The sequence below is a fragment of the Morone saxatilis genome, unplaced genomic scaffold (assembly GCF_004916995.1).
Source record: "Morone saxatilis isolate NCDOM2014 unplaced genomic scaffold, NCSU_SB_2.0 Contig23, whole genome shotgun sequence".
Classification (NCBI taxonomy): domain Eukaryota; kingdom Metazoa; phylum Chordata; class Actinopteri; family Moronidae; genus Morone; species Morone saxatilis.
In genome coordinates this window covers 5,807,954-5,821,129 of record NW_023339796.1, presented here as the reverse complement: position 1 = coordinate 5,821,129, position 13,176 = coordinate 5,807,954, and the positions used below count along the sequence as shown (strand labels likewise).

General features: G+C 40.6%; 1 protein-coding gene across 1 annotated transcript in view; it reads right to left on the bottom strand.

Annotated features, from left to right (window-relative positions):
• The window catches only part of twsg1a (twisted gastrulation BMP signaling modulator 1a), a 16,082-nt gene extending 3,024 nt beyond the window's left edge, over nt 1-13,058 (bottom strand). Inside the window, exons 1-4 of the mRNA XM_035670265.1 lie at nt 12,842-13,058; nt 12,459-12,673; nt 11,442-11,603; nt 3,359-3,458 (exon numbers count right to left, since the gene is read on the bottom strand). Of these exons, the coding sequence (XP_035526158.1) occupies nt 3,359-3,458; nt 11,442-11,570 (229 nt within the window). The 5' untranslated portion in view covers nt 11,571-11,603; nt 12,459-12,673; nt 12,842-13,058. The remainder of the gene's footprint in view (nt 1-3,358; nt 3,459-11,441; nt 11,604-12,458; nt 12,674-12,841) is intronic.
• Between the last annotated feature and the right edge of the window lie 118 nt (nt 13,059-13,176).

The window sequence follows — 13,176 nt, the reverse complement described above, 5'->3', positions numbered from 1 at the left end:
CAAGGAGTTTATTTTCAAATCAACACTTTAAACTCAAAATACACATTAACCGTGTAAATGTGCTTCACACATGATTTCAACTCACAAGGGGCAGTTTTCGTTAAAAAAAAAAAAAAAAAAAAAAACCACACAGCTGTCAAGAGTATCTTGTCTCAATTAAAGTCCTTTTTAACACTTCATTTAATTTCCAAATACAGTAGTAATCACTCGACAAAGTCCCCACATCCTCAGATATGATCTTCCTAACCCTGTAAATGAGTCAAAGTGAATTATAGCTAATGGCTAAATCATTTAATGGGGAACGGAGTTTGACAGAGGAATTGGATTACAAACCAATGGTAAAAGCTGAGCCAGAGCAGCTGTTTTAGATAAAGCGTACACATGGGTCCTCCCTCCCTCCTCCCTTCCTCTAAAACACAAAACGTGTCCTCTCCCCTCCGCTCCTCTTGCTGGGCTGCTCTAACCACTCGCAGATACACACTTCAAAGTAGCCAGCGTTTTGGCCCAGATAACATGTTTAGAGTGGAAACTTACTTAAAGTGGTCATAAGGCTAGCACTGTAAGGGAAAAAAATAAAAACATATAAATGAGAAATATACTTGCTTAAAGCTACAGGCTGTCCTCGGTGTATTGTAAAAGGCCTGTCCAGGAGGAAAACTCCACCACCACAACATCTGTGCAGCAGCAGCAGCTCAGTGTCAGATACTTGTATTTGTGTTCCACATGAAAGAGCTTTAATAAAGCCTCTTTGTCAGCACATACAGCAATATCTGTCTGTCAACGCTGATCTAAGAACTTACTAGTTTGCAGGGGCGGTGCCAGAAGGGTAGCCATGGGTGGCACCGCCCCCCCCAACCCGGTGAGTCAGAAAGTGATAGGTGGTTGGTTTGTTTGTATCATGGATGGATTACTGAACAGGACTACGAGGTACCGGACCAGGCACCCTCTGGACTACAGCCTCTGTGTGAAGTGACTGTTAACAATTCTTGTTGAAAAGTCAATCAACCCACAAAACAGCCACAAAACGACTACAAGGAGACACAAAACGACCACAAAGAGACACAAAACCACCAAGGGGAGATATAAATCAACCAGAAAGAGATGTCAATGACCAGAAAGATTCGTAAAATGACTACAAAACGTCGCCAACAGACACAAAGCGAGCACAAAGAGAAGCAAAACTACTATTAAGAGACACAAAACACAACACAGAACAACACAGTCCGTTGTCTTCCTCCTATATAGCAGGGTTTGGGGCCTTTTACTTGCCTGTGTGCAGGGACCCATTGTCTAATAATCTAAGAATTTGGTCTTTAAATTTGAGTCTTGACACATTTTCACTCATTTTACAAACATGTCCCAGTTTCTAACTCCGTTGGTTTGAAGCCTGTTTGCAGATGAAGGAGTTAACCAGTGAAATGTTTTCTTGTTTCCACAAATCCAGTTATTTTGGATTTACACCCCCACTACACCTCGGTAGGAGGCAGAAAGTCAAAGTTCATCTAAGCAGGTCGACCTCCTCGTCCCCGCTCTCTTCCGGCTTCTTCATCCTTTGATCTTCTGGGGAAACCTCGAGACTTGGAGCAATAATATTCCTTTAATTTCCTACGCTCTGATAAACAGCGCCCCCCCCCCCTCTGCTCTGCTTTGCGTTTAACCTCCACACGGTCACTTTTCAGAGGCACCTTCAATATCTGGCTTTGCTCACCTCACACTCATCTCGTATCAGAGCAGCAACAACTCTGAACACACTGGTTCCTTTTTAAACCGGCGTGCTCTTTAACTGTCAAGTGCATTACAGCCACAGTCTCATTTTTCACGGGGAGAGAAAGTGCTCTGTTGACGGGGCGACTGAGAGATTAACAAGACTGAGACGTAACTCAAGTGTCACATGTATGGAAAGAGATTAGTGCCAGAATCATTTAAATATGTTTAAATCACAGTTTGATCAATTATAAAAAGGTTCACTGCCTGCTGCAGTTACACTTCCTGGTAATATTTAACCATATTAAACTGGACATAATGAGTTATTTTTACATTGTTCATATTATAAAAAGGTATGATACGTTTTTTTTAAGCATTTATAAGGATATAAACATCTAATAGATTATAACACACTGTAATGTAGTTGTAGGCAGTTATAGGAGTTTATTAAAGATTTTTTTGCCTCAGATCCTGATACGAGTGGTTTAATATTAGTCCCCATCCGCTACAGGTGAATAGCTCTGCATTACACTGAGAACACAAATCATCTGTTCCTTAATTTACTCCATTGTAATATTTTTTATTGTCATTTTTATCTTAGTTTTTAAAATGTATTTTATCTAGTTTTTATTTCTCTCTATCGTGATTCACACTCATTCTGTCTTATTATCGGCTCATCAGTCGTCTGTGAAACACTTTGAACAGCACTAACCTGTGTGAAAGGTGCTATACAAATGCAGCTTAATCGATTGTTTGATTAATGTTACTATAAAATAGCCTCTTTAATCTTTTTGGTCGTGTCTTGAACAAATTTCTCTCTGCTTTTAAAAGTATCCTGCAGAGTTACCTGAATGAACCAACGTCTGTATATTGCACAGATTATATTGATAAATTACTCTTATTGGATTTTTCTTGCACTTGCAGTAGTTTGGTGATTGTGTGGCTCTCCACCTTTGTCTGTCTCCCCCCAGAGAAGGGGCTTAGCGCTGTCAACAACTATAACAAATACTGTACATCAATAAATGTTTTAAAAAGTCCTTAAAATCTGCTTACACAACTGAATTATAGTATGTTATAAACCATTTATTAAATCTTTATAAATAGCGGGTTAAAGTGTTATTACTCATTTTTATAAGAATCTACATGCACAATAAAAATTAATCTAATCTAATTTGAGGTTATGAAACCTGCTATGACATAAACATGATATATTAAATGGATAAAAATAAAAGATATTAAAGAGAATCTGTCACAGTCGTTAACTCTGAAAGTGATGGTGTTGAATACCAACTTTCCAGCCTCAATGTGGCCACAGTGGCAGGTGGAAACGAGCAGTAGCAGCACTGAGCAAGTTAATATTAACATCAAATTCAATTTCATTCCTGTCGTCCAAAAGTCCAAAACAAACTTGACAAATTCACATTTGTACAACTTGAACGCAATCTTCACTGACACTGATCTCTTCCACAGATGTTCATCAGCAGCCGTGTGTCTTACTGACTCTGTTCAGTTGCTGTAAGTGCATTTAAAAAAACAGGAGCGTGGGCTGAAGCTAAAGCTGTATGCAGTTTATCCAAGCACAAAAGAATACGCTGACTAACTTTGCAGTCAAGCTTTGAAATATGTTGCTAATAAATGCGACGCTTGCACTCACCCACGCAGTCGCAGCACTCTTCCCAAAGGTTCCCCAGACACAGCATGCACTCTTTACAGCACGAACAGTTCCCATCAGACGGACGACACTGGCACAGCTCCTGCAGGACGACACACAGAAACATCAGCAAAACAGATACATGCAAAAACAACACTTCACTGTTTGTATTTCTGATAAAAACTGAGACTTAAGCAGCAATTCATTAGTGTGGAAGCAGGCTGATTATAAAGAGGTGATACTGAACATGATCCTTGGCAACATGATACTTTTCTGGTACATTTTAGCCTATTTAGGCTTATTATCCTTTGTGTTTTGTCTTTACTTCCCCCTTGTTGGGAGTTCAACAGATCCCACTGCTGCGTGTGCAAAGATAATCAACCTCACCAGTTCAAAATCATGTTTACAAGCAATTTCACATAAAATTGGGAGAAGTCACATAAATATCAATGTTAAAACAATGAAGTTTTATACGTACAGCAGCAAAACTCAGTTTACAGTGTAATTTATAGTACTAGTGGTGTTTTTAGTAGAGCTGCATGATTTGGTACAAAACAAAATCATATAGTTTTATATTAATTTGACAGATATTGTGATATATGATTCACAATTCCCCAACTTTTTCTTTATCTTCCTCCCCTGTACCTACAGGTACTGGTGCGTACTGTACTGGTACACTGGAAGGATCAAACTTGGAAGAGTTACGCTGCAGTACGTAATAATCTAAAGCGCTACAGAGTTAAAAAGGTGAATACAAACAAGTAAACCCAACAGGGAGCACCTGAACCAAACAGCAACAAGACGCAGCCTCGACATTTGGTTAAAATTTAAAACTGTGGTTAAGTATTTTTTAAATTCTGAGCTTTATTTTTGAGTCTTTAATTGTAAGTCCAAATGTTGTTTTTTCCTTTTTTTACATAACCCTGTGTTTCAAAATACTTCAAATCGATAAAATTGGAGAATGCAACAGTCGATCACACACGAACATCAAATAAAGGCTCATTTTCAGTATAAGAGATCCTGGTCCGACAGTTAAAAGGTCCCACAGCAGACAGAACACAACACGTAGACCCGCTGAACAAACAGGACACGTACCATTAAAATCAGCAGGTTTTCTTCATGTACAGTAACTATTAACAAGCCGTTTACAAGACAACTGTGTGGTTTCTATCAATGTCTACAGAACTCTGCGATAACCTCTGCTATCTTTCCATTCATGAACAGAGCAGGTTCTGACACGTCAAAAAGGTCACAGCATTCAAATCATTTTGTTGAATGGTTTCACTCTGAGGCTCAGTGGGCGGCACTGACTGACAGTAGCTCTACTCTTGGCAACGTTCAGATGCTGCTTAAACGGTGATGAATCAAGAATAAAACTCCAATAATTAATATATAATAAATGCTTTGAATGGAGCCACACAAGAGTACTTTTACTTTTGATACTTCAAGTATAATTTGCTCCTAAAACGTGTTTACTTAAGATTTGAAACACAGGCCGTTCACTTGTAATAGAGTATCTTTTAATTCTTGTATTACACCGCATACAACAATTACAACCGATACTGAACTTATTAAATGGATCAGATATCTGCTGACTGACATCAATCCACATTAAATACAGTTCTACAGATGGCTGACGACTCATTCATAGCCCAGTTTATAGCCTATATTTCCTCTAAACTATACTACTGTACATATTTCATCCTGTGTAATTACATTTATTTTTACACTTGCCACTACCTCCTGCTGTGACCTGTGTGATGTTAAATATTAATCACATCTGCACATAAAGCTGTATATATAGTCTATTTTTATTATATCTTGTATTTTCCTGTTATATTTGTATTTAATGTGTATTTCCGATCTGTTGTGTTGTATCTGGAGCTGCTGTAGCAAGTAGCCAATTCAGTATTTTTTAGTTACAATTCCTGCTGAAAAAATTTCCATGCAGTACGATATGCATATTTTAAGTTAGTGTACAAGAGAGCGCTGGTATGAGGTTAGTTCTTGGTATCGGCAAATCAGATGAAGTTTTCTTTGCCCCTTGAACTTTATTCTTGGTGTCCCTGAAGATTGTACCTGCTTCAGTCTCAAGCAGAGAGATATTACTGCCTCTCTCGTAGCCCTGCAGGGTTATTTTACTTCACTGGATCAAAAGCCTCCATCTCCTAATTCTTGGCTTAAAGACTTAATGTCCTTTCTATACTTAAAGTATAAGTTAAGTACAGTATTGGCGGCTGCTCCGATCATTTTAAGAAAACTTTAGATCCTATTCTTTTCTTAATAATTCTTTTCTTCTTTAGAGGATTGTATTATTTATTTAGTCAGTCTTTAAACAGAACAAACTGTATCTATAGGATTTGGTCGTACAGCCCATTATTTGAAACAACTATATTTCTTGGTTTTTTACTTCCTACCATATGCATGTTTTCTGTCGATGCACGCAAAGCTGCACAATCTGGTAAAAACATCACATTACGATATGATTGACTGATGAACTTTGCATCATAAATTTAATTTTCACTTAAAAAAAACGTTTAAAATCATGATGATGTGAAGTTTTTGGGGGGTCTGTACCAAACAAACATGTAGTTCATTATACTTCATTATAATCATGTGTGTCACATTTGACCTTTATCAAACAAACTGCAGCTTCTGTGATTCACATTTTGCACTTCGGTACACATTAACTGTGTTCTTGTGCAGGCGGTGGTGGCGGAGTCAGTCTGTTAACTGTGTTCTTGAGTGTTTAGTGTTTCAGATGGATGCATGTTGTGTATTGATGCAATAAAGTAAAAAATATCTGCAAATGCCTCGAGTAGAGGAATCTGACTCAACATCGGAAAATAAAAAGTTGCAGACATATTTAATACAGTTCACAATCTGCCAGCAAAAGAAACTAAAACAAGGATAAAAATGTTGTAATTTCCACAAACTGAAGGTTTACAGCATGTAGAGAATTTCCCTCTATAGCCGGTGTTTATGCTGTTTATTTTAGACGATTTAAGTGACGATGAAGGTTCACTGGGTTCATTTTTGTAACTTCACACACAGAAAGAAAAAAAAAGAAAAAGCTCTTGCTGAGAATTTCTCATGTTGCTTTTTATAGAAGTAATATTATTACTTCTGCTACCATCCAAACACATGAAACCTCTGCTGAGCCCATAACTCTTCTGCAAACACTTAACCCACCTTCATTCCTCAACTCTCAGTTTGTCTCAGAGACAGTGAAGGGAAACTAAACGTGTAGGTGGGATTGAAATGAAAAGTGGGTGAAACTGCCAGAGGAGTTCCTCTTTCTCTCTCCTCTCCCCCCTCTCTGTTCTCTCCTGACACAGAACAGGGAGCACATTCCTCTAAGTCAAGGTCACCGCAATGAAGGAGGCGGGGAGGTGGGGGAGAAACAGAGGGAGGGAGAAGAAAACACCTGGAGAACAGAACATGGCTGCTCTCCCCCCCAACAACACTTTCCCCCTTCGCTTTTCTTCTCCTTCCTCCTCCTTTTTATGCTCTTTTCCTCCACATGTTCTCCCTTTTGCTATGTTTTTTTACCCTCCTCTCACCCTGCTCCTCCTTTATATCTTTGCAGAAGCACGTAAACAGCCTCAGCAATGATAAAAGACTCTCCAATGACTCACCAGTGAGGGATTGCAAAACCACACACAGTTCACTTAATCACCAGCCTCTCGATCCCCAAACCTCTGATCAACATCTGATCCCATGAGTAATTATGACTCTCAAAGGTGGAATTATAAAAAAAAACTAAACAGCTGCCCCGAGAGGAAAACATGCATCTCATATTTCACAAATCAGAAAAAGAAGAAAAATTACTTTTTAAAGTCATTTCATTGCAATAAAAGAGGATTTCATTTACATGCAGCTGGAGCCAGGAGGAGGAGGAGGAGGAGGAGGAGGTTAGTTTAGTTTATAATAATATACTTATTTCACTTTCTTTAGATTTAGATGAATTGGCACATTTCCCAAAATGTCAAACTACTCTTTTGAAACAAGAAACAAAGCAAGAATCTGAATGTGTTCACCTATTTGTTTCAGGCTGGTAGCAACTTAAAAATCACACAAAGCTAATGATAACACGTGTTCCTTTCTTCATGTTTGAGTCATTAATCTTAATAAACACAAACAGAAAACAATCACGACTGAATTAAAGCTGCAGGAGGTCATTTTTACAAAAGTATTTTCTGTCCCATTTGGTGAAACTTTCGTGTATTACTGTCAGGATATAGTGAGACAGATAATCTGCACCAAAATCAGGTTCCTCTGACTCGTTCTAGCGTTTCTAATGACGTTTGCAAGAATCCACCGGGCCGAACAAAAGGATCCAATCAGAGGAGAGAAAGATCATTGATTGTGAGTCTTATTCCCAGGGTATCAAATACAGACACTTTGGGACTCTGTGAATGAGACTCAAGAATCAACTATCTTCAAGCCTCCAACCCCAAAGCGTCTTTATATCTTTCTCAGCTCTGATTGGTTGTTTTCGTTCAGGCCTGTGGATTCTTGTAAACGTCATTAGGAGCGCTAGAACAAGTCAGAGGAACCTGATTTGTTCACGTTATCTGTTTGCGGTATTACTGCCAGGAATATATGAAAGTTAAGCAAATAAAACAAAGAAATATTTTTATAAAGTGTAGCTTTAAAACATGAAAACAGCCAAAAGCAGAACAAACCCACATGGACTGATTCCAGGTGCAACTGGTGCTGAAACATTTAGTCCAGAAACAACAAAAACTTGATCAACAGTGACTCTGATAATTAATTATTCATAGTTGTCAATCTCTGGTTGCAGCTTCTCCAATATAAGAATTTGCTGCATTTCTTTGACAGTAAATCTTGAATCTCAAAAGAAGCGTCACCTTTCTGCCATTTTACAGAATAAACAACCGTAAAACGAACAAACAGGTTCAAGCCAACAGTTTGTAGTTCTGCCCCACCGACACAGAAAAGGGACGAGGTCATCTCGACCACTTTCTCATTAGGGCCTCCCCTGCCTCACGGGCGGAAACTGCTGCAATCAGTGAAAACTCAGCCACAGCGAGACAAAAGGACTGCGGGGAGAAAGTGAACATGTGCTGCCTCGTCCTGCTGAGCGACCGCTGCTGTGTGTTAACTTTGAAATCTGCTGCCACACCCTGCTAAACAGCCCCGGCCTGGACAGAGTTGTGGCTTGTGAATCTCAACCCAACTGTATATTTCCCTCAACCAACCTCCCCCCACAGACATACACACCTCCTCCTGACCTTAGCCTCCCTCTCCCTCCTCTCATGTTCTCCGACCCTCAGGGGTTTTGGGGAATTCAGACAAATGACTTGAGATGGCAGCAGAGCGTAAAAAGCGAGCGTCAGACGGCAGATCCCACTAATCACTAGCAACATGCAGCGTCTAGAGGCGGAAAAAAAAAGAAGTTTCTCCTTCACGGCACACGCACCATCGCTCTCGCCTCTGACAGCTAGCGAGTTGGTGTCGGCAGGGTCGCGGAAACTACAGAGCTTTGTTGTCCCGAGCAATGATTCGTCAGGCGAAATAAGCCACCTGGAAGTAAAGAACAATCTGTAGATCACAGGAGGGGAGCTGATGTTTGGTTTGTGCCCAACAAATGGTGCAAGACTGTAATCTATAAAACAAAAAGGGCCACTAAAGATTTTATTTCCTGTAAAGTTTGACCTTTTTAAAGTGGTGTAGAAAATGTATTATTGTTCTTAAATCTTCTGTTTCAGGACTGTAAGAGAGCGAACAATGTTATCTTCATGATTCATTTATTAGCTTGCTGACAGAAAATTAATCAATCTGAATAATTGGTTTTAATCAGGAAAAAAAAAACACAATATGTTTGCTGGTTTTTAGCTTTTTAAATGTGAGTATTTGCTGATTTTCTCTGTTTTAATCCATTAAAATTTGAATAACTTGCCGTTTTTTCTGGCTTTTCAAATAAAAACAAGCAATTTGAATACGTGTTTCTGGTTTCTGATAAATTTCAATGAACATTATTCATATTTTCCTGTGTCTTGATCTTCTTTAACTCACGGTGATGGTTCCACCTTTAAGAGTTACGTTTAACAGAATATAAGTAAGTATTTATGTTCTCTGATGATCCTGTTGTACTGTTAAAGGCTGCTGCTAAAGGCAAGTTTCCCTTGAAGCAACACAATATTTAGTAAAAGGTTAGTTCCACTTTGTCCAAACTGGTTCAGGAACGAGGCTGGATTACAAAGAGGGCAACTTCCCAGGGGCCTCAGACCTTTAAAAAGGGACCCACATTCACTGAGAGCCAGTTATTATAATTAATTGTACAGTTGTTAAAGAATCTGAACCACTAAACAAAGGCGGGCTCTACGATATTAGATCCCCTATCAGGTTAACTAGACCATGGACAGGAAGTACTTGTATCAACAAATAATAATACTTTATTCTGTTTCAAATTAGTGCTGCAACTAGAGATTATTTTTAATATTGATTACTTTTGTATGGTGACAAATTACTTGTTTTGTTCAGAAACAGTTAAAAACCCAAAGATCTCACAGTTTACAAGGTTTTATCAAAGAGAAAAATCATCAAATCCTCACACGTAGAACTAATAAATGTCTCTGTGCCAGTGGTAAAGATACACACTATGTAATAATATCAAACATCGATTCTAGACGATGAACCTCAATAAATGCCTTACAATAATCCTACAAAGAGTAATTATTATTATTAGTCAGTTGTGTCAATTAATGGACCTACAGCCTCATCCATTCTGACTGTTTTCGACACCTCCTTCCCAAACAGCAACTACCTGCAGCTCACTCACTCTGAGGTCACACAGGTGAAATGGCCACTGAGGTTAAATACGGTGCTTTAAACGATGTTAATGGGAGAGGCAGGGCCATTAAACACACACAAACACACACACACACACACACACACTCGAGGACAAGCAGCAGCTTAAATCCGACTTGACATGTGTTGGAAGGACGGGCCAACACTTCATGTTTTCCCTCAAAATAACCCGAATGCATTACAGAGTGTGTGTTAACTGTGGGGTACCACCCCTCTGCCCCTCACCCACCGGGCTCCAGACGGGAGGGAAAGAGTGACACACAGGAAGTGATGCCAGAAAGTCAACTACAGTCCAAAAGTCAGAAAGGTTGATGTGAACATAAAATCAAAGCACTGCAGAGCCCTTTCTCCCACGATCCACTGCTCTACAACGGCCCTGAATGTGACCTGTACAGGTAGAGAACAGGTGTGCATGAAGTCAGATTCACATCTCTGCTCCTCTGCTGCTCGCTCTGGGAAGAAGAAAAAAAAAACTTTTCTCCCAGACTTCGCTGGCTTATCGAAGGAATGTATCTGCATTCTTCACAACAGATTCCATCTTTGTTCTCCGGTCCAGATCTCCGTCAGGACACGAGCCGATTTTAACTCGACTTTTGGCTACTGCTGGATATTTGTTTTTTATGGGAAGTACTTGGACAAAACGGAGACGTAACAACAGCTGAATCATATTTCCTTTAGCCCGCCAGTCGAAGGAATGCTACTGCGTAGTTTTTGAGTCCGTCCTGCCAGTTTTATGCTAATTTAAACAGCATTAAAAAACAAGTTGGGGGGTTTCTTTTCTCGGGGCTCGAACTCAACATTTAATTTCTGTTCTCTATCGCAGAGAAACAACAAGTCTCTGTTTACACAAAACAGCTGTAACGCTGTAGGATGAAAAGCTTGAACTTGGTTGCTCTCACATCAGTATTTTCCCCACTTTAATCAACAGAAAAGCTCAGTTGAGTTCGGGGCCACTCGTGAAATTAGATTATCTGTCTGCAGCCATAACCTCACCTTGCACATTTATAGGACAACCATAGGGGATTTTAGAGGATGCAAACCACATTTATATGTAGTTTAACACCAACAACCAGAACTCCAGAGATTACATTCCAAGTTAAAGTATGAGAAACTGCAAGGTGGTCTAACTTTACAGATTCTTTCAGAAAATGAGCCCCCGGGAGAGGAAGGAGGAGTTGTTTGTGTAACTCCAACCCTTCAGCATCCATCGCTCTCAGACAACAAGTGGAGAACCTCGGCGTTCCTTTACCTGGATGAGACATTTGCTGACGTCGCTCGCGCAGAGGGCCTTGTTGCAGCCGGAGGTCAGAGACAGCCCTGAAAGGAGGAAGAGGAGAGCGGCGGCGGCGGGGAGGACGATCAGCTGACCAGGCTTCATCCTGATGGCTCACCAGCACGGCACTGGAAACACCTACATCAACACAAGACACAGGGACCTCAGAGGCAAACAAACAAAACCTCAGCGCTGACATTCCTCAGGAGGAAAAAGGGAAGATAGATAGAAGAGAGATAATAAAAGAGAAATGCTTTGAATATGTAAAAGAGCAGAGAGTGTTTCCTCATGCTGAGCTGGAGCTGCTTTTTTATGCCAAACTGTGTGTTTCTCTTTGTATCCTGATGAGTATATAACAGCTCTAATGAATAATGAGGGGGGGTTTAACCTGCATTCCCTTTATTTATGTCCTTCATGCAGCAGTGTGAGATCTGAAATCTACATTTTAGTGCTCTAAACTCAAACACCAGGAACTAAAAGTGCAGCAAAAGTCAATAAAACTGTGGTTTAAACAAAAAAAAAGGTTCAAATCACAACTTTATCCTACAAAAGCAGCTCAAACTTTGACATCCATCACATTTCTAAAAAGCCTGCGTCACATTTCATTCAAAGCCAGCTCTCACTCACGTTACTGTGGAATAACAACACACACACACACACACACATCTGGCAACATCAGCTTCCTTCACCTATTTTTTTTTTCTCCCCGAAGTGTTGCGCGTTAACACACCGTCTAATCCCGTCGCTGCGCTTTTTTTTTTTTTACCACTTCACCACTCTCTCGCTGCACATTGTTCCAGTTTCACAGGAACATGTGAGGAACATTAGCATGAAAAACCTCTTCACCTCCTTTTTCAGCTCATCGCTAACTCACCAAAACTTTTGCTTCAACTCGCACGCAGCCGCGAGAGAAACCGAGCGCAGCTTTAAAAAAAAGAAAAAGAAAAGAAAAACGGCGAAATAACGAAAGCAGAAGAAGTTTTAAAAACTCACCACAACGCTGTTGAACGACCTCACGACTTTTCTCCTTTCTTTTTTTTTTTTTAAGAGCGGGTTGTGGCTGTTTTTTCCTCTTTGAACTTCTCCAGGATGGTGTGCTGCCGCCGCTCAAGTGTCCACTGTGTCCAGAGGGCGTCAGTCTCTCCGCAGCAAAAAGCGACAGGCAGTCGGGCGCCTTAAAGGCACACACTCCATTTTCTACCCAACGTCTGTGGAGGAAAACACCGGGCCTCAGGTCACACACACACCGGCTGAGTGTCCTCAGGGTGAGGGACATCAATGATCCGCCTCACAGCGCCATAAACCGACAAACATTCACCGACTGCGCCCGCTGGAGCTGCGCGTAAAAGCTCTTGCGCGTAAAAACCTCCTTTTACCTCCTTTTAAGCCAGACTCCGGCCATTGCTCGCCTGTCCAGGTGGGCTCTGTTTGGCCTCTTTCACACAGGCAAATCTTTTCTTTCCAAGCCACCCCCACTCCATTACACAGCCCTTTGTCTCCGGGCTTATCAGCGGCCTTGTGAGTGCGCTCATTAGGTGAGAAAAGGCCGATTCGGAAGCTGTGAAGTCGGGCAGACTCCCCGCTGAGATGCGTCTCTGAGCTCGTTTGTAGCGACTGCGCAGAAGAAGCCGCTCTGATGGGCCATTTTCACTCCACAGGTGTTTACACGTGTACACACACACACACAAAAACACACACACACACACACACA